Source organism: Scomber japonicus, chromosome 5 (genome assembly GCF_027409825.1).
Source record: "Scomber japonicus isolate fScoJap1 chromosome 5, fScoJap1.pri, whole genome shotgun sequence".
Taxonomy (NCBI): domain Eukaryota; kingdom Metazoa; phylum Chordata; class Actinopteri; order Scombriformes; family Scombridae; genus Scomber; species Scomber japonicus.
This window is the reverse complement of record NC_070582.1, coordinates 9,421,526-9,449,434: the sequence shown is the minus strand read 5'-3', so window position 1 is coordinate 9,449,434 and position 27,909 is coordinate 9,421,526. Positions and strand designations below refer to the sequence as shown.

General features: G+C 39.6%; 1 protein-coding gene across 1 annotated transcript; it reads left to right on the top strand.

Annotated features, from left to right (window-relative positions):
- The first annotated feature begins 509 nt into the window (after window positions 1–509).
- Window positions 510–27,909, top strand: ptpn9a (protein tyrosine phosphatase non-receptor type 9a). The gene is made up of 13 exons (XM_053318822.1): window positions 510–1,013; window positions 11,044–11,187; window positions 16,462–16,551; window positions 18,286–18,410; window positions 19,174–19,279; window positions 19,857–19,967; window positions 20,825–21,141; window positions 21,615–21,702; window positions 21,922–21,991; window positions 23,079–23,157; window positions 23,303–23,453; window positions 25,005–25,212; window positions 25,435–27,909. The coding sequence occupies exons 1-13, from the start codon at window positions 930–932 to the stop codon at window positions 25,623–25,625; spliced, it is 1,764 nt and encodes a 587-aa protein (XP_053174797.1). The 5' UTR covers window positions 510–929; the 3' UTR covers window positions 25,626–27,909.

Genomic DNA, 27,909 nt, shown 5'->3' with positions numbered 1-27,909 from the left:
ATCAATATATTTTTGTTAAGCTTTATTTCTATAGCCCAATTCATGCAAAAATGCAACACCATAAAAGCAAAGGACCATAAAAGTGACAATAGACCAATAAAGCAACAAAAAAGCAAAGATAAGAAGATAAGATAAACCAACTGTTGGAGAAAGCAAAAGAAAAGATGTGCCTTTGTTCAAAACTGTCAACACATTTAAAGTTTATTGTTATTTTATCTTTTAAAAGCTGATGGAACATTTTATATTTCACAGTCCTCACCGGGCCTCCAGATGCAAACTGACACTCAAAATGGTGATTTTCCTGTTTGGTTTCCTATTTTTATGAATGAAGGCAAGAGGTCGTGAGCTTTTGTCATTTTTTTCTAGTCTTAACCACCAGGGGGTAGAGCAACATGCAGGAAGAACAGCCTCCAATATCTCTCTCTCTCTCTCTCTCTGCTCAGGGCTGTACGCCTCTCTCACAACATAAAGGCGACGTTCAGGGCTAAAAACTTGCAATTCATGGCATGGAGGCGTCAGCGGGCAGCTGCAGCCCTCTGATGTGTGTCAGGTTAGGCGGATGAGCAGCAGAACATGCTCTGAACTCATTTATCATCGAGCCGAAGCCAAGCCTCGTCTAGCTGCTCGAGTGTTGTCCTCTCTGTTTTTTTTTTCTTTCTTCCCTTTCTTCATTTTCTTGTGTGCTCGGTGAAATCTGACACAACATCAGCGGATTTCGCCTGTAGTTTTGGATGGCAATTTCAGACTGATTGCCCCTGCCGTGTTTCGCAAAACAGTTATCAAGAGAAGAAAAAAAAAACATTGAGCTCAGACTGCAGCGTTTCTGATGCCTTCAACTTTGTGCGAGAGGGACAACCCCTAAACCCCGTTTTTTACACGAGGGACAGACACACAGACATCTCTCCGCTTCGTTTCATTCTCCACTTTTTATGAAAAGGACGCGTCTCGGTGAAAAGGTGAGCGGAGAACTGACGGGGACCATGGCAGCTACTTTATCGGCGGAGGAAGAACAGGTAAGGCCCCTTTTTTTTTTAAATTAAAGTCTTCATTCTTCCCTCCCTGTATTGTGTTTGTATCGCCTAAAGGTTGCTGCTATACGGCCTCACCTGGAGGTGTTTCGGCCCTGCGACGATGGCGATGGCAGTGCGCAATCGTGGATCGGTTGCGAAATCGTCCTGAACTCAGAGCGGAAATAATGTATCGATTTCTGGCGCATTATTGCTCCGGTTGCATCACTGCCAGTTCCTCTCCAGCGGCTGGGCTTAAGTGTTGTGAAACACAGGCCGAGCTCGCCTCTATCAACCTCCACTGATGTTAAAAAAAAAAAAAGAAAAATCTCTTTCGGATCTTACAGTTGTCCAATGGTGGGGACAGAATGAGATCTTACAGGATTACAGAGTTTTTTTGTGGACACATTTTGGCTCATTGAGGAATGCAGTAGAAACCTGGTTGAAAGTGTCCTGATAGTGATGTGGCTAGATAAAAAAAAAACCTGTAGGGGTGAGCAGGGTTGATAGTCACATTTCTTACTTTAATTTGAATCCCTTTTTAAAAAACTGTATCTTTGTTAGATTTCAATGTCTAATAGAAGACTTAAGTGTCAAGTAGGAGAGGAGTTACCTTCCTCTCATTTTGCTTATTCTGCTCCAAATATTTGGACTGTTTTAAGTAATCTTGTGCAGTTTGGGAACCGTCCACATCATAAGGGTGGTAGTCAAATGTCCTTGTGTTATTTAACTTAGGACATTTTTAAGATTAATTTATAAAGTTTGGTTTCATGTTAAATGTTCATGAATGTTACAACCAGAGAATCTGATAAGAATACCCATCTGAGATTTTTTGGCTAACGGGCTAAAATCGGGCAGGGCCTTTTAAATAATATTGCGATATTTTTCGGCTATATCGCGATACACAATATATAATAAATACTCTGAAATCTCTAAACTACTGCAAACTACTAGACTAAGTGCTGTTATAATAAACTTAAAGTACTATTATGATTTAAATAAATGAAAGCGACAACTAGCTGTTAGCTGTTAGCAAGAAAGTTAAACCATTTCGGTCAGATATAAAAAGGACACGCCTTACCTCACCTAAATATGTTGCACATACTCATCCAGGAGAGTGATCTGGATAGGTGGGGGAGTACATGTGACATATATATGTGAGGTTTTTCTTTTTATGTCTGTGAGTGGGAGAGAGCAAGAGAAGCAAAGCGCCAGAACGAGTCTTGTGCCAACAGCTTAAAAAAAGATGTGACCAGTTCCCACATCTCATGTAGAACAAGCCACGATACATCAAGCTAGGAAAGAAAACATATCTAAACTACAGGTCTTATTATTTTAAATGGTAATAATTATTTTTATTATAAACCCAAGAGAATCACTGAAGACGTGGATGTTTATATTTTGATATGAAAAACACTAAAAGTCCTCTCACCTCAATTTTACTCTTGAATTGTCCTCATAATGACCCCTGATTCTGACATTTGAGTACCAACATTTTTTTTAACAACGCCCTCTAGGGAGCAACATCTACCGAATGTTACCACTGACCCTGTTCTCCCCTATTACAACTAATCATCTTATAAAGCAGCCATTCACACATTTAAACCAGTATTAAGGAAAGAGAATGCATTTCCCTGTATTTATGTCTTATTAAAGCTTAAATGACTTTGACCCAAATCTAAAACATCAAAAGGAAACACTTAATGGATTTTATGCTGTTTAAATCTTCACATTAATAAACTCTCTGATTTAGATATTACTTTGGATGTTATAAGCCCAATTGGGAGAGAAATAGCCTTTCAAAGTAGTATTATAAGCTTATACAATGAAGCATTTACTGACTTTTTTTCACAATTTCCTGACAATTGTTAGGCTAAACAATAAATGGATAAAGCAATCAGCACATTAAGTCATAATAATATAACTAAGTTGCAGCCCTACTGATTGTACTGCCAGTTTATTAGGCACACGTAGCTAAAACCAATGCAGTTTAAAACAGCCGCCCTGCTGTAAATCTTCATGAAGCTTTGTTGAACTAGTTTTGGAAAGACATTGATTCATCTTTGGGGTCATTTTGGAGGCTTTGGTTTGTGTATATTAATGAAGGTACACCAAACATTAGAAACGGCTCTTATGATAACAATCCAACATCCCCACTCTCTCTAACTTCAGCCTCTAAAAGTCCCATGAAGTTTGATAAAAAGCAGTTTAAACCAAACCTGAACATTACAACCTTGACGAAAGTAGGATTTAGTATTGGCAGCCTTCTTAGTTTTAGTTAGGTGTTCCAAATAAACTTAACATTTATCTTGGTTTGGAGTTTATTTTTAATATATCCTGGGAAAGGCTTTTAGAGGCATTATCTTCTCTTTCTATGGTGCTGCTCAGTGCTCACGCTTGTGCCTTCTCTTCCCTCTCTGACTCCTCTCATCATCTGGCCAGCAGAAAGCCTTATCTGGCTACTCCATTTCCTGTGTGAGCCAGGGCCCCCTGCTAGGGTACCGGACGCCCTCATTACATCCCCAGCTTTGTAGGGGGTGCTTGTGTATGTGTGTGTGTGTGTGTGTGTGTGTGCGTGGCAGGGTGGCTCTCTCGGGAGCGTACACGAGTGTAGTGGAACTTCATTCTAAAGGCAGCTGTTAAAAGCATTTCCACTAGACTCGGGGTGGGGGGAGGGCAGGCAAGTTTATGAGTTACAGAGTGAGTGAGTGTGTGTCTATCATGTGCTTTAGAGAAAGAGTGTGTATGTGTGTGTGTGTGTGTGTGTGTGTGTGTGTGTTGCGTCTACTCCCAGGAAGCAGTGGAGTGAGAGAAAGTGGGGAGCAGGGAGAGAGTGACATTATTGACTTCCTGTTTTGGTATTGACTCGTGCCAAATGGGACTCGCTGAAGTGAAGCGAAGCCGCTTGGCAACAGCAGTCCTATATTAGTAAATAGATTAGCATGGCATCTGTAATCAAATAGACAGTAGAAAGGCGAGGGAAGGCCAAAATCCTCTTTTTAAAATGATAAGGAAATGCATTAGCCTTGTCTGGTAGGATCAAGGTGTAACCATGACGCTGCAGTCGCCCCCCTCCGCTGCTGTTCTCCGTCATGTTTTCAATTGAATTTTCTTCAGCTGAGACATTAATACAGTCACCGTCTTACAGTGTGACTCCCTCGGGCTGGAATGTGACCACAACAGACAGCATGTCAATACTAATGCATTAATGAGCAGTTCTTGTAACAAAGAAGTAGTACGTGAAACCAAAAGGAAATCCAATTTAGGCGAGTCAGTGAGGCACACCACACACATGCTGAAGTGCCTCATTTAAAAAAGTTTACACCATGAGGAAGTTTCTATAGAGTTGTGTTCAGGCAGGGTGGGAAATCTGGATGGAAGTTTCTATCACATAAGTATTTTTCTATCCTGGTAGCAATTTACAGTAGCTATGATTTGTTTTATAGAAATGTAGTGACTTGAATACATGACATGACCAAGCAGAATGTAACTGATTACATGATTAGATAATTAATAATTTTAGTAATTAAAAAATATAATATATGAAAGGTTTTACTAGTTTCACCCTCTTTGAATGTGAATATTTGGTAGTTTTCTTTGTCTTCTATGATAGCGAGTAAATATTTTAGTTTCAAAATGATCTGAAGATGTCACCTTGGGTTGTGGGACAAAAGTGATGGTCATTTTACAGACCAAACAATGTATTGAGAATATGCCATAATTTTCTTGATTAATCATTAAGTCAATGAAATAGTGGTGAAAAAAATGGCATTGACATTTTCTCAGAGCCCATTGTGATGTCTTCAATTTGCTTGTTTGGTCTGAGATGTTCAATTTACTGTCATATATGACAACGAAAAACAGTAAATCATCATATTTGAGAAGGTGGAACCAATGATTGTTTGTTTGGTGTTTTTGCTTAAAAAATGATGATTAACAATTTATGGATCAAATAGTATGAATAGTTGTCAGTTGCAAAACTAAAATCAAGGTAATTTATCACATTTGTAATGCCAGCAAAGCCATAAAGCAATCATTTATTTGCAGCATTGCCCATAATGACCTAAGTCCACCTCCACCGGGGATATGGAAGGGAAAGCTGCCTAGGTGACAGTCTTTATCATCTCATGGTACATTGTAATATTGTACAGTCCACTATCATTATTTCACAGTTAGAAAAACACTTTCTGTACACGCAGCAGAAGAAGGCCTGCACAGCATCAAGGTTACAGGTGGAATTGTGCCGGTCTCCAAACTGACCTGTACATGCATAATAAATATGAAGCAGCAGTAAAATATAGCAGAGTACTGATCAGATTATTTCCATGGTGTTGCAATTGTTTTAAAAAAATAAGCCGTTATATTGAATGATTGTGTAGAGAACTGAAGTTGAAACACTTCACTTCTTGGATGTTAGAATATTAGTCATGACAGTAACATTAAACATTTTGTAGTATTGGGCAGAAACGTTGTGTTTAAGGAACACTTTAGGGTGCTACAGGGTTTTGTTTTTCTTCCACTGAAAGGGTAATTTGTGCGTTCTGTGGAAACACTGACGCCAAGCTATCTGTATCTTCTGTGTAATCCTTCTTCCTGGTAGGGCCGTATTTTTCTCTAGGGTTCTCTGTAGCTGTGAGTTGTTTGAAATGTTGAATGGTTTCTGTGGTTTCTGTGATATCACACATTCCCCAAATCACAGAGTTCTCTCTCCGTGAAATCAGTTGTTTTCATAGCAGCTTGTCCTCTGTGATGTCATACTGTCTCCCTGCGGCAACACATTTTCTGTGATGTTATAGCGGTTTCTTTTAGTGGCGTGTACTTCGGGGAAGGGGTCCTCAACCTTTTTGACCCTGGACACCGGATGTTTGTGCTGTTTTTTGCTCGCCAACTCCAAAATTCCTCCGCTGGCTCACAGTGCAGCGGGTTTCTACCACTGTGAGACTAATCAATTAGTTATTGACAGTCACTGTCAACCCCACCAATGACAAAGCCCAGACCATCATTGAACAACGCTGACAACCAACAGGATTATACAATGTCAGCTGTTTTTTTTTTTTTGAAAAGCCAGTAACCACTTCTTAAAATGTCCCCCTCAGCAAGCATTTCAGAGTCACAGAATGAAGATTTACAGAGAACTGAATTAATATGAAAGGAAAAATAAGATTGGTGATCAGATAGAAAGCATTTGCAAGAACCTCTCAGTCTATTTAGATTCATGTCAGGCAGAGTTGGCCACATTTAAGTGTTTTTAAAACGAATAATCAAGGACTTCAAGAAAGCATCTCCTGCTGTATCAGAACTGGAGCAAGTCAGGCAAATATTTATGCATCTTCCAGGAATTGAATCAGTCACTCCTCCGCAGTGAGTCTTCCACCGCAGTCCGGTGTGCTATCATGAAAACAAACTGGTCCATCCTCAAATTCCACTCTTTGCGGATATGGCCCCTAGTGCAGAAAAACCAAACAAGACTGGCTTCTCCAGGAACAGAGGGTCACTGCCTGGAGTTGGCAGGCTCTCCTTAAAAGGCTAAGAGAGAAAGAGCAGCTGTCAGGCCATTGAAATCTTGGAAACCCGAGTGTACCTGACAGCAGTCTGACAGGAAGTTATCTTTGGCGAAGTCTAAAGGATTAACGCTTCATTCTGCAACAACAAAGAGCAGACAATTCACATTAGATGGGAATTGTGAACTTTTGTATTTTTAAAAGATGGTATAACCACTTTGAAAAGTCACATGTTGCTGTTCAGTCTAGTTCAGTTTAATGACTGTAAATAAATCTAAAATAGTGACAGAAACAGAGGTTGGATACTTTCTTTATAGACTATAGGATGTTTTATAATGCCCACAAAGATTTGGACCGAAACAATAAGTTATCCTTTTGAAAAAAACCCTGACCCCTGACTGCTCTCACTGATGCTTTTTACAGTTTCATCAAATACAAAGACCAAAAATTCTGTGGAGTAGCTCCAGGTTTTATATCTTGTTGACATCACAGGTGTGTTTTACTTTTTCTTGCGATAAAGAAGACAAACCATGACTTTAAGACTCCCTGCTGCATTCCTTTTCAATTCATATTATTTAGCTTTGCTTGATTTTTGTCAGTCCACCTTAATCAAACTGGCCAAACGGAGCAGAAGATCTAAGTCCAGGTTCACCTCTGTCAGTGTCATCACATTTCATCTTCTTAGAGATTCCCACTAGATTGCATTGGTTAAATATATATAGCCATGTTAGCTGCTTTAAAATGCTCACAATGATAACATGTCACTTTAGTTTAGCATATTAGCATGTTTTCCAATTCCAACTGAACATCATGTTGAGCTGAGCCTGATGTGAATGTCATTAATGTTGCAGGTATTTGGTCATAAACCAAAGTATTAGACTGAAACTAAACAGTTTATCTGAATATGGCAGCGGATGAAAAGTGTTCATACTTCTAGAGGCATTTCACTAAAGATCACAAATATCAGTCTTGTGGTGGTGCTAGACGAAAACTCACAATCACCAAAGTAAGTAGGATACATTGTCTGTGAACCATGAACATCTGTATTTTGCAGCTATCTATGTTGTAGATTTTTGAGATATTTCTCAGGATAAGTGAAAATTATGGCCGGCCACAGAGGAATAATAAAAGTGGAAAAAATGTCACCAAAGTCAGGATTAGGATTCATCCTGTGGGGACCATTAATGTTTGTATAAAGTGTTATCACAATCCATGTAAAAGTTGTTCAGATATTACAGTCTGAACTAAACTGGTGGACTGACATCACCGCTGGTAAAGCCAAATCTTTAATAAGTGTGAAAACATGCAAGAATCCAACGAAGAGCTGAAAAAGGGAAAGATATAACCCATTCAGTCATTTAACAGTCCTTCACTTGAGAGTTTAGCTATTGATGCTGAATGAGATGTGTCTTTTGGCCGTCTTTATTTGACAATCATGCTCAGTACTTGCATCTAGTGTCCGTAAATGAAGTGGAAGTTATTATAGTAAAACTAGACTGAGACATTAAGGCATGGGTTTTAATTAGAATTACTTTCTCATATTATGAAATCATGTTAATGCTTCATGTCACAGCAAAGCCTGGATTCATAGGCCATATTAATGCTGTTAAATTGTGTTTGTAGTTCAGTTTACTCTTATTTTCTTATCCAGTTGCCTTTTTTAAATCAGTATGTTATGCCAGTATTTTATGGAGGAATCAACTTGAATGCCTCAAAGATCACATCCTCGATGCACTGTATGGCTCAGAGTCTAGAAAAACACTGCTCCACATTTTTCCCCATGAGAATCGGATATGAAACGACCTCGGCCCTGTCAGGTGCAATCATCCCTCATCCCTTGCATGTTAAGGCTTTTGAACAGAGCAGAAGCTGCAGGCCCTCCTGTCTCTGAAAGCACTGGCTTTCCTGAGGAGAGACAGTGGCATCCTGTCTTTAGGCTCGGCGCTCGTCAGTGATCGTTTTGTATTCCTAAAGAGCCGTGGAATCCCAGAACTTGACTTCCTGTCTCCCATGCATGCCCCACCGCCGCTGTGCCTGAGCAGAGAAGCGGAACCCTGTGTTTAAAGTGTGAGCTTTCATTGCCTCCTCTGTCGCCTTTTGACGATTCACTGGGTGCTGACTTGCTAACTCTGCGGGTGCTGAGGGTGGGTGGATGGGGGGGTTAGGGGGCCTGAGGCAGGGTAGAAGAGGAGAGGGGAGGACAGGAAGCCCCTGAAAGACTGCTGGCTAAATGCATTAGTTATTTGCAAGATGAGTGGAGGCTTTAATGGTAAACAGACTTTGCAAATTACCAGTGTGGTGTATGATATCAGATGACATGATGAATTTGATTTGAGCTAATCAACCAAAGAGCATCTTAACATGGTGCTTGATTAAAAAAGTGTTTTTGAAAAAATTTCAAAGCAAGCCAACTTTTCTTTAATCTTATTTGATTATTGTGTTATTTTAAAATGGCTGTAATTGATATTTCTTTATAGCAATATATCAAATGACATGTAATGTAATGCTGCATTCTCATGCTCCTTGGATGGTCCCATTTCCTGAGTTTGGAAGTCATGCTTCGAACTTTAGTGTGTTCATGAGCTCATAAAGTCATAATGTTGACACAACATGGACTCTATGACGAAGATGTGTTCTCAGTGTTTATACAACACGTTGATCCGTTTCTAGTCTTTGCGTGACAACGAAGAGCAACGGATCAACTTTTCTAACAAACTCTTTTCTGACAGATAATGTAATGCCATATCAGAAATTACATGAGCAAAAATATGCAATACATGAGTTAATAAAAAAGTTTCTTACATCAACCAAACATTTACTTTCTTCGGCCATGTTTCTGCATATATGATGTCAACCTTTGGCAAGTCGTGTGCCAACATTTTTGCCAACTTTCGATGTTTTTCCAACTTGAGGTGCGGTTCACATGAATTTTCCCAATCAGGAACTAATTTTTCCAATTATTCTGACACCACATGAATGCCACATGAAAGGTGTTGCTAGTAGCGATGAACCTAAAGAGAATTATCAGCTGGCTCTGCAGCTTTATGGGGCTTTTTAGCCAGTTTAAGCTCATTGTTTAGCTGTTCAGCCTCCAACTTTACAGTTTTGGTTCACTCTCACAGCTTTTATATGTTTGTTTTATATTTTCAGTCACAGTAGACAGCTTTTATCAGAGGAAAAGTGCTAAAAGCCCACTGTACACTTCCTGCTCAGCACCAAATGGAGAAAAACACAGTTAGCGACTAGCTGGTTAGCATTTAGCAGCTAAAGAGCCGGATATTTCCCTCAGAGTTGGTAGAGAGAGACCATAAACAGAGCTAACAGGAGAGCAAGTATTAGACTTACTAAAATCCATCTCCAAATGAATGTTAATGTTTCTCTGTTTTTCACACTGACATCTTAACTTATCAGATGATGATGTGTTTTGTACTCAGCCCATTTCTGCTGCCTCTCAGTGAACAACAATAATAAATGCTACATTTTGTATTGTAAATACCAGATGCAAGTTTAATCACTCAGTACACACTTGTATTTTTTTTATTTTAAATGTGAGTTTAATTAATGCCATGTAATCATTGGCCATCTATCATAATGTCAGTAGTCATTTTTAGCTCTTTTCAACTCTGCTGTGCTCTTCTTGGGTTCTTTCCTGTGGTTGCAGCCAGATTTCACAAGAATTTGACTAATTAGCATCTTCATCCCAAAACAGCTGTCAGATGCACATTTTCAAGCTTCACCATCGTAGTTTGATGCATGATTATTCCTCTTCTTTCTTGTGAAGAAGACCATAAAACCAGAAATAGGCTTTTGGTGACAAATGGATCTTGAAAAATGTAGAAGAGCCATTTTAATTTCAGTCAAATTCTTCCAAAGAAAACATAATTTTTATTGGCAATGAACTACTTTAATATTTGATGTTTCAGAACTAGACAAGTAGATATTCCTGGCTTTACTTCCAAGTACTATTAAAAGCGTATGTTCCCCTGTCATTATCGCAGCTTTGTGTCAGACACCAGTTCAGCAGGATTCCATCTTCTTCACCTCTCTCATGCTCTTGCACTCGCTTAATAAAAGTGTCGGCTCTAAACTGAAACTGTTCCTGTACTGAACAAAATTCCCAAACCTCTCCAGTTGATCTAAGTGCTGCCGTTCACATGCGTCACTACTTAGTTTTTCTTGTTCTTTGTAGCTCAACCATGCACAGGAATTTTGTCGCTCCATGGCTTCCACAAAATGTCCAAACTTTCCCCAAGATAGTCTGTGGTTATCACGTGAGATGATCAGCAAAATTGAGGAAGAACCTGTGTGAAACTGAGCCTTTACATTGGCCGCACTAAAGTTCAAGTCATTTTATTTTCTGCTTCTGTGTGTATGTACATGAACTCACATTAAGCAGGGCTGCATGTTAAACGCAACCATAGACCAGGCCACGTCAGAGGATGTATCAAGTTTAAAGCAGAGTTTCACTTCCTTCCTGTTTGACCCCTTCGATTATGAGAGAACAAAGTTTGTAAGCACATCTGTGTCTGTTTCAGGCTACCAGGCAGTTTCTGGAGGAAATCAACAAGTGGACCAGTCAGCATGGAGTGTCACCGCTGTCCCGCGAACTGGCTGTCAAGTTCCTCATGGCTCGAAAGTTTGATGTCCTCCGAGCCATCGAGCTGTTCCACAGCTACAGGGTAAGGAAAGAGAAAGACAGGGAGAGTTAGAGAGAAAGAGAGAGAGAGAGGAAGCAGTCAGATTTCTGCAGAATATCTTGCAGCTGTACACACAACTTGGAGCACGTTTAAGTGTCACGGCTCCCTCTGGCAGCCATATTGGAAGTCCGCATCTCTTGAAAACAACAACTTGTCCATCAGTATCAGACATGTTTGCTGCTATGGATTTTCCCACTTTATTAATGCTAGCTTTTCAATTAGCTTACAACAAGCTCACGAAATTTAGCTCAAGAAATCATAGTTGGTAATAATTTGATGTTCAACCACAAGGATGTTTTTTAGTGTTTATTTCCACTGTAACTGAAATTAAATGAAACCACCTTTTGAGAAGTTTGGGTATTTTTATAAAAGTCTAAATAATTTCCACTAGGTCAGCAGGCAGATAAAACTTTCTTAAGGGGGGGGGACTCATTAGTGCTGGATAAGATTTAAATCCTCACATTTTTAGTAGCAATACAATCCCTAAGTTACCATCACACCAGAAACTTTTATTTTTATTTTTAAATGGGTTTAAATATAAAGAACTTTGCCTAAACACAGCCTCACATTTAGATCAAGAAATATCTGATCTAGTTTTTAATGGAGACCTTTAATACTGTACTCTTTTCAATGCTAACAACACATTTCAGTTGAACTCAAGTATTGAGATTTGATACCCAGCAGCACTAATCATACATCATTAGGTGTATAAATCATCTTCTGACTTCAGTACTTCATGTGTAAAACACATTTGGTGACCGTCACACTTACGAATGTTACAAAGCCACAAGCAGAGATGCAGTCGACTGTCTCAACACTTCACACTGTGCAGGCAGCTGTTTTTCCTGAAATACTACAATGTCTGCCTCTTCCTCAGCTCCAGATCATTAATCAGTGAAGGGAGACCTTGGTGACATTGATGCTCGTGTCACACACACAAAGGCAACAAAAAAATTCAAAGCTGCTTGTTTTAACATTGTTGGGAAGATAAAAAAAGTTATCACAGTCGGAAAAGACAATCTTAATTAGACTTTTCTTTCTTTTTGTTTAGCTGAATGTTCTCAAGTTATAACTCAGGTTGTTTTAATTAGACATAGTTTCCAGAAAACTAAATTTAGATACATATCTACCACATCTGTCTAAACAATTTCAAAAACATTATAAGAAATGATTGACACCCACAGTGGAACACAATTTCTCATGTACCACTCCTTTTTTTAGCACATCATACTGTAAATCTGCCAGTTATTTCCATAGAACCAATTAGTCTTATTTTAGTCTGTTGTTTATAAGGTTATGACACAACTGTGAAGTCAGCAGTTGCTTCTCTCACGCAAATTTTGCAAAGCTTTTAGATGGACAAAAAAAAAACAGAAAATATACCAACAACAATGTTAAAGTACCTTTTTCAAATTAAAAACCAAAGACGCTGACAAAAGGAGTTCAAAATAATACAGATGTTGATCCGGAGGTAGAAAAGGTAGAGTTCATTGCAGAGCGTCTTCACCGCACCCACAGCACAAGAAACACAAGGCCCTTTTTTCATTGAACAGATTTCTTCAGAAGCCCAAGCCAAGCAAGAGATGGACTAAGCAGATGCACGAAAAACCTGAGGCCAGACACACACACACACACACACACACACACACACACATACACAGCACTGAGTCACACACTGAATTATACACCAGGGGGATGTTTCAAGAAGCAGCATGCAGGCTTATTCAACTTTCCAGCAGAGCTTCAAGCTTTTCACAAAATAAGTGTTATGTTGTCATCAGAACAGGACATTGGTTGGTACGGCTGAGGTTATGATTTATGAGTCTCTGGTTTAAAAAGTAGAACACATCAAAGTTTCACTGGGAAGGGCATGCTGAGCCTGAATGCAACACAATAATGGAATGGGATGCTTTTCATTTGCTCTTGATTCAATCTAATAAAAGAGTTGTAATCTGCTTTCCTCTTACTGTGAGGTTATTTATTTTTGGGAGGGTTTTTTTTTTAGGTGCATATCTAATGAACTTTGCTGATGTTCTGCTTTTTGTTTCCTGTTTGTTTGTTTACTGGTGAACCTCCTCCCTGGGAAACGGACTTAAGTTTAAAACGTACAGTCGCTGCAAGCCAGAGGTGTGAAAATTGGTGGCTTTAGACAAATGTCAAATTCTATTTTTACAGCAAGTATTTTTAATTTAGTGTAGTGGCTTTTCTACAAGTTTTTACCCATGTTTAACTCTCCCTGCTACACACAGCCCTTCACTGTTGAGGCTACTTGTTTTCTTCCAGCTTTGAGTTCTCTACTAACAGTTGAGCTGTGGCTGTGGATGACGTGTTGATTTGTTGCAAATTGCCATTGTGTGACTGTGAAAGGATAGGCTCACAGTTTCAGTCTATCTTAAAACAACAGTCAGACATTGAAATTGAAATAGGTTTTTCTTGCTGTAATCATTCCTCCTGTTCATACTGACCATTAGAAGATCCTTTTTATAATGCACTTACAATAAAAGTGATAGGGGACAAAATCCACAGTCCTCCTTCTGTGCAAAAATGTATTGTATTGTTAGTTTGAAGCAAATGTGAAGCTTCAGTTGTCCAAATGAGTCAAATCAAGTAGATATCTTTCAACATGACAGTGTGTTTAGTGCCAAAATCCCTCTTTTTGTTACTATACTTCCACCACAGCTCAACAGGGGAAACACTGTGCAAGGAAACACAAAGAGGGAATTTGATGCTATAAAGACTGTAAATGTGGCAGATATCCACTTGATGTGACTAACTCAGACTGCTGAAGCCTCATATAAGCTTCAGATAAACTTTTAAATAACTGTGTGGACACACTGTGGATTTTGGCCTCCAATCACTTCCATTGAAAGCACATTTGAAGGGGATCTTTTAATAGCCAGTGTGAACAGGAGGAATGAATACAGTGAGGAAAACTTCTTTCAGTGGTGATCTGGGCACCCAACTGGTAATTTAAGAGACACTTTAGAAATTGGGATCCTATACTTTTAACAGCAGTGTGAGGTATAGGTGAAAACCGATTTCAGCTCACACTATGACTTGAATGGATTTGTAAATTTCTTTCTCTTAAAGTGACTTTGGCATCACAAGTTTCGACTATAACCCACATGTTAACATTAGTGTGTCACCATTAAATTACAATACAAGTGTTTTTAAGTCTCATTTAATAATAGATCTGGATAGTCACTAGTTAGGGGGTGTTTTAGATGTAATGCAGATAATTACTGGAAAGGTTATATATGCATTGTGAAATGGTTCCCCCCTCAAAAAAATGAATGGCGTGAGCATGACGCCCCTGCGGCTAGTATCACAACCTTCCCACAGCAGATATTGTACTGCAGACTCACTGAAAGGTTGTGAGGCCAGCTGACTGAGCAGCAGCTGAGGCTGAGATGAATGAAAACAGAGGTCTCACAGAGGCCTGAACATTATCCAGCATAGAGAAAAGATGTCAGTTCACTTCATATCGCTGAAATAGCTGTTGGTGACCTTGATGATATTATTACCATCAAACTAGAAAATGATGATCAAGATGAAACCTCCAGGGCAGGGCTTGTCATTAAAATGCAGGTCTCATTTACTGTATGGTCTGGAAATAAGATAATCAACACCTTCTTCGAGGCACATAAAAAGTACCAGGGAGTTGAGGATTATGTCTCATTTTGCCCCTAAATGGTCTATTCTGCTGTAAATTACAAAATAGGATTTATCTGCTCAGATCTGCTCCGGTTTTATCCACTGCAGCAAACGGAAAGTTCCCAGACGTCTCGCTCAGACTCTAATGACCTGAATAGCTTCAAGACATGGCAGGATTTTACCTCCTACCTTTTTAGTAAAGTCACTTCAATCACCAAGGTGGGTTCTTATTTCAGCAATGAATAGTTGGCCTGCATAAACGCCACTCATTTATGAATGCCTTGAATGTGACTTTGAGACGGATTAGTCTCCCCTGCTATGCCACAGTTCATTTAACTCGGTTTAATGCTGCGTCAGCACTGGGACAGGGGCCGGGTGCAAGTAATTTGTCAGGACAAACTAAGGGGGGGGGGGGGGGTTTCCAGTGTAATACGTTTTTGGTGGGAGGGGGGTGCACACAAACGGGTCGAGTTGGCATTCAAAAATGCTTGGCATGAAAAATAAGTATTTTTGTATTGCACCATCTACTGTAAGTGGCCTGAGTGTAGTCTAAGTTAAGACTTTACATATTTCTAAGCATCTCAGCACTTTGATAAAACCACAAATTAAAAAAAAGGAGGTGCCAGTGATACATTTTTGACATAAAAGTCCTTATTTCAGCACAATTTTAACAACTGCACTCAACAGAACTGGATTGAAAACTGTATTTATTGCCAAAGAAAGTGTTTTATAAAAAGCAAGAAATATGCAGGAAAAGTTTTTTTTAGTAACACACTGAAGCTGAGTTTACAGGTGTTTCAATGGTTCATTTTATAACATACTTTAGATGCTTTAATTAACCAGATTCTTTCCATCTCAGGGAAAAAATATGTAATTCAGCTGTTTTATTGCTGCTTATTTTAAGTTAAGCTAATCTTTGATATTCATTTATTTCAGTCTAACACTCTTTTCATATCACTTTTGCATCCTGTTTGTTTTAATGCCGCTTATCTCTAGTGTTAAAGCTTCTTTAACAAATGACTGTGTGAAAACTGACACTCTGACACTTTCCCTTCAGCTGTAGAGTTTTTTTTGTTGCTTGTGTAACTCTAGATTTCCACAGTTCGATCTTATCTTATTTTAAACGATTGACAAATTGTTACAGCTGTAGCCAAGGGTTTGGTTTCAAGAAAAAGCTTGAGTGAAAACTAAACCCTGTATTAAAACCAGTGTAAATTAAATCATAGGGGAATTATCAGGGCTTAAACACTGCTTCTCCCAGGTGGGTTAGGCTCATCCCCAACCTGATCACATTGCACTGGTTAGTATTGGCCTTTAATCCCAGTTAAGTCTCCCACAACTTCACAGTATTAAACCAAAAAGTAAATAAAATAGCAAATGGAAATCACACCTCCCCAGCTTGGCTTTACAATAAGTTCAAGAAACTCCCACACAGCCTCCTTTTTAGAGGGGGGGGGGGGGGTGGAAACCTTGCAAAGAGGGGATCCTTCTGACAGGAAAGTCAGGCGTGTAATTCTATTGTTCACAGAGACGAATTCAGCTCAAAGTGATGCCTGTTACTCCAAAAGCCTGACTTCACCTGCTGTGATCTGTTTTCTTCAGGAAACGCGTCTTAAAGAAGGAATCGTCAGACTTCAGCCGCAGGAGGAACCTCTACGCTCCGAGCTGCTGAGTGGAAAGTTCACTGTGTTGGTAAGAGAGTATATCTGCATATCTGGGTACCTTTTATTTTTAGAATAATGCCATACATTTCCTTAACATCTAGCATACCTCAGGTCTAATGTCAACTTGTGGAAAAACTGACTGCAGGTAATGCTATTTATGGACCATCTCAGTTTGAAATCCCATATTTAACTGTTACTGTCTGTTGTAGCCGAGCCTAATCAGCAATAAGTTAATATTATCTGGTTCCAACTTCTGAATAATAAAAACTTTTGCTGGTTTTCAGTCTTTTTTGATTATAATCAGAATATTTCTGTGTTCTGACTGTTAGGGTTTCAACATGCCTGCTTGGGTATTAGGAAATTGTGACAGTATTTACCATTTTTTGACAAAACAAAGACTCCTCCATTAATTTAGTATATACCTCCATAAAATTTGAAATGAAGAATGGTCAAAAAATAGAGATTCTCTGGTTTTTAGTCCTTTATAGTCTGGATCAATCTTCAAAAACACTTTCCCATAATGCAACCTGTTGTATTTTTTTCCTTTAACACTTCCTGTCTGCCAGGTTGTAATGCAGGCTTTATTAAAATTTGTAGTCTCCTTATATTTTCTCAGACTTAACAACCTCCTCTGTTTCAAGTTCCCCCTTTAATCAAGGAAATTATGGAGATTCTTCTGTATTTAATAAAATGCCTCAGGCTGTGACAAAGCTTTAAATATGTTTGCTGTTGTCTTGCAATGAAAGTTTCAATAATGTCCTAAATTGCTGATGAAAAGAGGCAACTTTTCATCGACAGAAAGGTTTAAGGTGTAAAATTAAAAGTAGTCTCTCGTAATTAAGGAATTAATGGTCCTTTCGAGTGTAACTTACTGGCTAATGTTCATGCCAAGTGGCTTTCCTGTGCCAGATAAATTTAGCCCTTTGTCAGCCAAATCGCAACCATAAAAGATGCCCCCCCCCCCCCCCTTTCCAGCTCACTAACACACACACACATACACGCACACATTCCCATTCTCCTGCGTTTCCCCTCTTCCTTCCCCGCTGACGTGCCACAGTGGCATTGATGTTGCACATCCTCTTGTCTGACGTCGGAGGTCTCCAGCCTCAGCAGCGGGCTTCATATCCTGTCTGAGGTATTTTTAGCCTCCACAGGCCGAGAACACAAGGCTTTATTTGCTTACAAAGGACGGTTCCGGTGTGTCATTTTGGTCGGCGACTTCATTAAAGTTGAGATTCACCGGTTCTCATGATACACTGCTGCTTTAACACTGATCACATTTGACTGGAAAAATATGTTCTGTGTCCCTCTCAGGGGAAAGAAAGGAGACGCAAGAGGCAGCATCATAATTGACATGAGTTGCTCCTCCTGCTGAAATGTTGACAACCCCTTTTTTGGCACGGTGCCAGTAACCAGCATATGAACTTAAGTGCCCCCCTGTGGTCATTGTTCAGCCTTCATTTTTTGCACAGCTTCCATTTGGCAGCCTTGTTTTCACACTTAAAACCAGCCCCGTGTTCACTCCTTGAAGTGGCTTGTAGCACCACATTTCTATGAAAATCACATCAGTCAACTTTTGTTAGAACTTTTCTACAGCTGTATTTCATGCATATAATGACAAGTTTAATAGTTATGTGATGCCTGGTGGGGAATTACCCAGATATTCCACAGTTTAGTCAAAGGAAATGAGAGCTGGTGGTGAAAAGGGGATGAACTTGTCGAACTTAGTTGATTTTTGTTGTTGTTTTTTGTGTATTTGCAGAGTGTTCGGGACCCTTCAGGCGCCTCCATTGCCTTGTACACGGCCAAGCTTCATCACCCCAATAAGACAGGCAACCATGTAGTGCTTCAGGCCCTCTTCTACCTCCTGGATCGGGCTGTGGAGAGGTGAGGACTCCATCAATGTAGAATAACCTGAATATATGAAGATACAATACAGGGCATCAGTTCTTTGTTAGGTTGGTATATCTTGCTTTAACAGTGGAGGCTGGTAGAGAATTCTTCTTTTATTAGAAACCAAATCCATCACCCAGTTTATTTCTGAGTAGGTCAGTTGTCCTTGAGGGAATCCTGTTCCACTCACATCAAATTAGACTTTTACAAGGTTATCATTCAGACACTTTGTAGTTCCATGAGGCAACTAAACTGAAGTTGAAGATGTTAAAAATACTACTTAACCTTAAAGCTGAAACAATGTGACTAGAACTACTTTATCAACTCCTACTGTACAACAGGATGGTCATTAGATGTGTATGAGGGATGGGAAATATGGGAGAGATCTATCATGGTACATACAGTCTTAAATCTAAATATACCAAATGTAATGGTGACAAATCAAGTAGAGCTAAATTAAAAGATCAGCTGAACATGAATTTGCAACTATGTTGATTCCAGCTTATGAAATGTGAGAATTTATGTTTGTTTTTTTTGTCTTGTGTGATAATAAAGTGAATACCTGTAGATTACAAGCAATTTGATGACATTGGGCTTCAGGATATGTACATTTTTCATTATTTTCTGCCTTTTTGTGGACTAAACAATGAATTGATTGGCATATTAGACAAGAATAGGAATAGATAATGAAAATAATAGTTGTGTCCATACTCTGCTGTGTATGTTAGTTGTTACATGACATGTTTGTCGCCCGCAGCTTTGAGACCCAGAGGAATGGCTTGGTGTTCATCTACGACATGGCGGGCTCCAACTACACAAACTTTGAGCTGGACCTGAGCAAGAAGATCCTCAACTTGCTTAAGGTTGGAATGACACACACAGTAAATGTTATTGTAAAGGTAATAAATGTAATAAAGCCATAATTAGATACACACAGATACTCTGTAAACACTTTATTGGGTTTAAAGTTGAATTTTCAGCCACTGTTGAAAATCATTCACTTTTTTTTCCAGCAACAAGGTTAATGCGTAACTGAGTTATTTCCTGCATCCTGTGCTGAAGCACATCAATTAAAATGCAGTTGGTGTCCTCAAGGATTTTAGCGCCTGTCCGAAGGGCAAAATGATTGACTCACTGAATGAGTTGACAAGTATGAAAGAGATATAATACATACACTGTGGCTGTAAAGTATTGCTTATTGTGTCAGTTACCTGCATGTATGCCCACTTCTGGGTGATTTGTGCTCTAAGGGCCCTGCAGTGAATCATTTGGAGTCAATAACTTAGACACTCATGTCGCCACACCAGCATCAGCTGCATGTATACTCTGCCTACATATCGATCTAAAAAATTGACTGCAGTAATAGTGTTGTCGTCAGTCAAATTCGGTTGACAGTTCCCTTGTAATTTGTTCCAAATGTGTGCTGTCTCTCTCCACCAGGGGGCGTTCCCTGCCAGGTTGAAGAAGGTGTTGATTGTCGGGGCCCCTGTTTGGTTTCGAGTGCCCTACAACCTGCTCAGTCTGCTTCTCAAGGAGAAACTTAGGGAGAGGGTAAATGGAAGAGCTTGGTGCTCATTTTATAATACTTTGATTTTCTCACATCCTCTCTTTATCTCTGCTGTCTCATCACTCATGATTATATCTTAAAAAGAGATCGGAGAAAACCTCTTTAGTTCATCTGGAGAGGCATACAATAAGGGAGCAGGTGGGTCAGTGTCATTGATTGTTGCAAGTGATCATTTGATTTGAGGGTTCTCTCTAACCACTAATCCCCTCCCTGCTGAATGCTTGAATCAGTATGGTCGATCACCCAACACTACTGTCCCCGAAGAAAATTACATTAGTATGGATTTCTTTTAGAGGCTGTCACCTGATTCTCTACTGTAAATTGTGTTTCAAGATTACCAAGGCAATAGAAAATATTTCAAATTATTTCAAACTCTGAGCACCTCCTTAAGTAGTAAAATCACAAATTGACACACAGCTACCAGAATGTGTCCCTCTGCCACAGCTCAGCGAGGAACTTTATCCTGCAGAAACAAAAAGAGGAAATTTCAAACCAAACAGACATGAATTTTAGAAGACACTGACTTAATTTAGCTAACTGAGACCAGTGAAGCATCATATTGGCTCCAGATGAACTTTGGAATGCATTTTTACATGAAAAGAGGGCTGTAGAGTTTGTCCCTCATCACTCTCCACAGTGTAGTCGCTTTCCAAGAGAATAGCTTCAGGATCAGTATGGACAGTAGGAACTGTTACAGCAACCAAGACTCATTTGCATATACATAATGGTAGGTTAGTATTATGTTAAGACACACTTGTAAAAACCTGTACCTATCCTTAACCCTTACCCTTTAACTCTGTCTTTATTGGGTCCTGTCCACCCCTGTCTCATCTAACTCCAGGTTCAGATGGTAAAAATGATTGAGCTGCGCCAGCACCTCCCCAGAGACTGTCTCCCTCAGCACCTCGGTGGCCTGCTACCTCTGGATGCTTACAGCTGGAACCAGCAGCTACTGGCAGGTCAGAATGGCCGGGTGGACCCAGTGGACGAGCTGGTGGGAATCCCCATGGAAGACTCTTCCATTCACGTCCCCGGACCCGAGTCCATGCGCCCACAGGAGCTGCTGACACACCTCGGCAGGCTCCAGCGCACAGGCATCCATCAGGAGTACGAGGAGCTCCGAAAAGAACCTCCACCTGGAACCTTCCACTGTGCACAGTGAGTTTATGAGAGCAGACATATCACGCTTTAGTTAGCCTGGCTGAAGAGTGGCTCCACTTTGTTTATTGCCTTTTCTTTTTTATTATTGTCCTTGTTTGTGTTTTTGTGTCTCTGTCCTGATTTGTTGTTGCTATTATTTTAACTTTTCAGCCCTGTGCTGTTGCCTTAATATATGTATAATAATAATAATAATAATAATAATAATATGTTTTTCATTATGTAAAGCAGTTTGTGATTTTGTATCTGTGAAGGTGCTATTCTGTCTCATATTCCTATCAGAGTCACAGTGTAATTACTTTCTAATATATGAACCCAATGCTGGTCACTATCTTCTTCAAAATAGTTTCATTGTAGCCATCCTAAAAGAAATGTATTAATATTGGAAACGTCAGTTTTTATTTGTAGATAGTCTTCAAGTGTTGGCGGTTACAGATGTAGGTGACACTAATAATCTTCTTTATTGTTTACAGAGCAGCCTACAATCAGGAGAGGAATCGCTACGGTGACGTGCTGTGTCTTGATCAAACAAGAGTTCGTTTGAAAGCCAGAAGGAATGAGGTTGGTGATATTTAAAATACAGCTGTCACTCATAACAAAGAAAAAGACTTTCGGCTGCCAAGAAACATGACAAGCCTCATAAATTAAAGACTGCTACACTAGCATCATCAGCTAGCTGGCATTTGGCAATAGAAGTGTTTTCTTGAACTGACGTCTGTATACTTAAAGTACTGCACAGACTCGGTCCAACTTTGTGATGAAACTTTGTTGTTCTTATAGAGATCAGACTACATCAATGCAAGCTTCATGGACGGCTACAAACAGAAGAATGCATACATTGGGACTCAAGGTATGTCAGATATTTTAGCTAATGCGCTCAGAATCACATGTTCATGCCTTTTTAAAGTTAACGGGTCATGGAGAAAGTTTTGTCATATAAACACAAAGATTTGTTTTTTTACAGCAAAGTTGAATTTACTTTTCTTTTTTTGCACCATTTTCAGTACATTTTTCCAAACTTCTTGAGTAGGTAGATCTTGCAACATCTAATAATTCATTAAGCTTATATTTGTTGTGACTTTGTCAGTAACTTGAAAATCATTTTTGAGTCTGTCTGGTAGTTTGGTATTATATATTGAAAGAAGAGGGTTTATTTCTAATTTGTCCAGCTGCACACTGAAAAATAAATTAATTACCAAAGTGTTTTTGCAGAATTCCTGTTATTTAAAATAACACATGACACACAGCACTGTTTGTAATGTGGGGCCAACACAACCCAACACACACACAACATAAACAAGTAGCATATACAAATTACAGTGTGCTGAGCCTTGTGATACATCACTGTGAAAATTCTTAGCATGGTGTGCTTTTCTCCCACATAAAATTGCCAGAGTCCTTTTTTATTAGATTATAAATGTATTTTAATTGATTGTTTTGGACATCAGCATTCAGCTCAGTTGTTTAATGTTTACTTTTAATTAAAAAAACGATGACAAATTGCAATAAAAGAGACCTGTAAATAAGTGACAGTGGGCAGAACAGGGCTCTGTTATCAAAACAAGCTCCATGAGATTTGCTGGATGTTGGTTTTGTGATAAGCTCTAATTTGCTGAAGATATGAGGGAGACTGTCTCAAACTGACAGAATAAACTGATGGACTGCAGATTACTTCAGGTGCACACGAAAGAGTGACCAGAAACACACTGAGGCCAATTTTTTTGATTAAATAGTATGTAAAAGTTGTTAACAGTTAATGAAGAGCTGAGAAAAGGCAAGGGTTACTTTTCACTACCACGTCTTAATTATTTTGTAAGTATGAGAGTATCTCATTAGGCTTCTGTTCCGTGCAATCAAGTGGATATGCTCCATTACATTTAATCACTGACTAATTCACTGAAAAAATAAATTGCAATTTACTCTCTTGTACTGTGTAGGACCACTGGAAAAGACCTACAGTGATTTCTGGAGAATGGTCTGGGAACAAAATGTGCTGGTCATCGTCATGACAACCAGGTAATTTGACAAAGATAAAGTCAATACATAGTTTTTGTTGAATCAAAAAAAGATACCGGTACCTAATTTAAGATTTGAGACAGTTGTGAGACTAAAATGTATTGTATAATATTGTATAAACGTGTATTGTGGTTCTGTTTTGCAGGACAGACGAGGGCAGTCGGAGGAAGTGTGGACAGTATTGGCCTTTGGATGAAGGAGGACAGGAGGTCTATGGTCATATGGCAGTGGTGAACCAAAGGGTCGACCACCACACCCATTACAACCACACCACCCTCGAACTGCACAACACTGAGGTACAGCCATGGACCCACAACAAGAATACATACTGGGGAGGTCATGTAGCAATAGACTGTCAGTGAACAACTTATTGGGAACATCTAATACTTCTTGGGCACATGAATGCATCGTAAGATATTTTTTCAATTTAAAGTTATGGCCTACAAATTCCTATACTAAGATATCCATCCAGCTTCCTTTTTATTTGGGACACAGTGGAGACAAGACTAGCAAGACAATTTCTCCCCACCAAAGTTCTCTAGTGCCTCTTGGAGGATCCAAAGTTGTTCTCAGGCCTGATAAGAAATCCTCCAGCAGGGTTAGGTCTGCCCCAGCAGGACAAACCCAGAGTACCTCTACAGGGAGGAGTCTAGCAGGTTGCCCAGGAGGCATCAGATGATCAGGTTGCCAAAGTCATCCCAAGTGGCTCCATATAAGACAAAGGAACAGCCAGGCTATGTCAGGCTCCATTTAGATGTTTGAGCTACTCACCCAATGCTGCATCAATCTACCTCTGTACCTCATTCCCCATTTTTCTCATCAATCATAAACAAGAAATCCAACAAAAGCAACTTTCTCCCAAGCTGTGCCTGCTGTATTCTAGCAGAGCACCATGGTACCATACCACTACTAGACGTGGACTGGATTACCCAAGCATATAAATCATGTACTGGAGGGTACAGTGAAGCCAACAGAACTTCATAACTGTCTTTGCCAAGATAAGTGTACCATGAAAACCACAAACAGAATTAGTTACAAAATGTCTGAGACCAACCAAAAGTCTCTCTCTGTGACCTTCTCGAATTCCTCCCACACTTGGTTTTTTGGTTCCTCAATCAGAGAAGCTTCTGAGTTCCCAGGACCAGCAAAGGTCTTCGCCTTCAACCTTACGCCTTCCTTCACTGTTTGTGTTCATGAAAGGTTTACTGCATTTTCACCACAATAGGTACCGACATCCTTTGTTACCACTGCAAGTAGCAACCTCTGCAACTGAACAAAGCCTACCTGGCAGGCTGTTCTTCTAAATTACACGTATAGATGTCTCTGGCATTACTCACATTAGTGTTGAGTAATCAGAACTGGAGTTTCCAGGCCATGCCATCTCAAAGATTCACCTACTGACTTCATGAAGGCCAAATGCAATCACCTGCTTTGCGGTGTGTAGGTGCAAACAACAGTCAGAACCTTCTTTTCCATGACTGGCAATAGAGGCAAATTGGGTTGCACAACCAGCGTAACTAGACTATATCTGATTGGTAACACCTCCCACACTGGCGCTGACTCCCTCCATACCAGACAAATGACACTCAACATCATAGGAGCCAGTATTATAGGCAGGGGTCAGCATGTCAGGGGTCAGCAAGAGAGGTCGATGTTATAAATATAACTGAGGTTTGAGCTACATTTTGACCCCACATCAGATGGCCAATGCACTTACACTGCTAGAATAAACTTATTTTCACATTTAAAACCTAAATGGTGCAATCAAGCCATATTACATGAGCAAAAAATTAAAAGTAATGTACAACCAGCATGTAACTGTCAAAATATTCTTTTTATCCATTCAGACATGTGAACAGAGACAAGTGAGTCATTTCCAGTACCTCAGCTGGCCTGACTACGGTGTTCCCACCTCAGCGGTTACTCTCATTGACTTCCTGGGAGCTGTGAAGAGACAGCAGAGGAAAATGGTGAAGGCTTTGGGACTTCAATGGTCAGGCCACCCACAGGGACCCCCAATGGTGGTCCACTGTAGTGCAGGGATTGGGAGAACAGGTAAGATTTTTAGTTTTTTTGAATCATTGACATTCAGTTTTGAAATATGTTATGAGCTTCAAGGGTCAGTTAACATTCAGCGCAGAACGAATGAGGTTGAAAAGCTTTCTGATTTGAACACAAAAGCCTCAACTTGACTCATCACTTTTCAGGGTGGTAATAACAACTGTTCCCTATTGTCAACAGTTCGTTTGTTTTATTCAATCCACTTGTTGTTTGCAGGTACCTTCTGTGCCCTGGACATCTGTCTGTCCCAGCTACAGGACGTTGGCTCGCTAAATGTATGCCAGACGGTGCGACGCATGAGAACACAGAGGGCCTTCAGCATTCAAACTCCAGACCAGTACTACTTCTGCTACAATGCCATTTTGGAGCATGCCCAAAGGCAGGGTCTGCTCCCAGCCAATCAGTGAGCTTCAGTCCTGACTTCCCAAACCCAATCCATGAGCCCTGAGATTTCTGCAGTCAACCTGTTAACCCCAAGCCGTGTTGTGTGACCAATTAGTGAGCACAGGAAAGAAATTTCCTTACAGAGGCTGTCTTTTTGAAACTAGGCCATTCTTCATTGACACGCCAGACCAAGACGAGGCAGTGACGAGAAAGGCTTGAGTGTCGACATTACAAAGTTTCAATGTGATAGCATCCTGGCCGCCAACATTGTGACATTTTGTTTTTTGCTGAACATATCTCAGAAAATAGGTGGTTAAAATGAACAAAGTGCTCCAGTGTTGTGCAGTTTTGTGGTCTGTGGTCAGGCACAGTCGAGGTAATGTTCGATAACTTTTAATTTTTTTACTTTCCACTTTAAACCAACGGTTTAGGGACCCTAAGAGAGTAGTTCACCCCCCCAGAAAAAAGCATTATCTGCTCAATACATGTCAGTTAAAACTCTGTTGAAGGTAATGATGGCAAAATTGAACTGAAGTCTTAACTGCAATTCAGTCATAAACCTAACACAGCCAGTGTGCTCCAAAAAGTCACTTTACCATTCTCTTAACATCTGCTGTAGAGTAATCTAAATGGTTAGTGGTCCAGTGACTGCCCCACATGTACAACATCTCTGTCAGATGCAAAAGTTAGCGATAAACTAACTTAAAACATTTTCAGGATTTACTGAGAAGAGCTGAGATGTAATTGTGGTGCAATATAATCTATTCATTGGAGTTTCAACTGACATGGAGGGGTGAAATATTCCTTTTTTTTTTAAATGCACCATTTTTTATTCCAGGTAAGAAGTGTGATCACCACTGTGATTAGGATTGTTTCTACACCGTCTGTGTCCATTAAGTATTCAGTTCACTGCAGTTCATTTTTAGCACAAGGTGTATGTCAAGTAGATGGTACGAGCTAGTTTTGCGTTGTCTCAGGAGTGTCCTACTGAACACAAGGAGGTGAAACTGCTACTTGGCTTGTTTATTCGCAAAAGACGTTCTTTGAGTTTGTCCTCTGCTTCAGTAAATACCACTGAATGGCAGTGAGGAGAGGTAAAGCACATCCCAAATGATCAGGCTATTAATACATCCCTTCTGTGATCACTCATTAAATCGCTGTCCATGTAAATTCTTCTTTTTGTTTTATTTTTTTCAAATGCATCCACTGAAGCTTTCCATCTCACCTAATATTGAGAATTCCTGACCTGCAGTACAGACCGTGACCAGTGCCCGTGTCCGCCTTTGCTCACTAGCAGTGCCATCATGCTTTAGTGATTGTGCAAATGTATTGCTAAGCGTCCCTATATTTACACACACACACACACACACACACAAACATGTGCACACACCTGTTTAGAGCAGTCCTTGCTGCAGTGACTATGCCATTGAAGCGTACATCTGTGTAAGTCATCAGTTAAGACCTCAAAGTAGTGCAATACTTTTTTTTTCTTTACACAAATCATGTTTTAGCACTTTTAAATAACTATTCCCAATGTGCTGAGATAAGTCATTATGGCGTTTAGGTTGGGATGACAAATAAGACTTAATAGTAATTCTGTAGGTCTACATGTGATGCTGGGATAACTTGATTATTGTTAAATTTAGCAATGCTTGAATATAAAAACATTTAGTGACATTTGACTTACTGTAAACTTCTGCATAGAGCTTTATTGGACAAATCAAGAGGATTTTACAGGGAAACCAGAAAGTCACAATAGAATAGCAAAAATAGCTGAATAAGCATGCACAAATCTGTGCCTACACCCTATAAAGTCCTTCTTGGGCACGTGAGAGTCAGAAATTCTGTCTTTAAATATATTTTCAATATTATTGTTACTTTTAAGTTCTACAGACTGTGGTTGTAATCAGTGCTTTCATCTGGTCCCAGTATCTTGCCATTATTATAGAGTACATGTACAAAATCTGAGTGTCTGTCTGTCATACTTTGCATTATGTTATTGCCGGGTGAAAAGAAAACAAAATTTGTTCTTTGCTACAAAATTCATATTGAATTTGCTTGTAGTGAAGCATTTTTTAAGTCTGCCATCCTCATGCACTCTGATTTTAGAATTGTTTTTCCTTTCAATGATGGACGCAGAATGTGCCCTATTTTATTTTTCTATGGTATTCAACAACTGTTTTCATACGATTGCCCAGGATATACAGTTATCTACATTAATTTTATATTTGTTCTGTTATAACCTATTACTGTATCATTCGTATGACTATTGAATCAAGCTATACTGTATTAAATACAAACTATGTC

Excerpts from the sequence above, each read along its gene's own strand:
- ptpn9a (XM_053318822.1), top strand. The coding sequence starts at position 930 with ATGAAAAGGACGCGTCTCGGTGAAAAGGTGAGCGGAGAACTGACGGGG. Across the intron at positions 18,411-19,173 it reads CTGGATCGGGCTGTGGAGAG|CTTTGAGACCCAGAGGAATG; the intron begins GTGAGGACTCCA and ends TGTCGCCCGCAG. Across the intron at positions 21,992-23,078 it reads TGCATACATTGGGACTCAAG|GACCACTGGAAAAGACCTAC; the intron begins GTATGTCAGATA and ends TGTACTGTGTAG.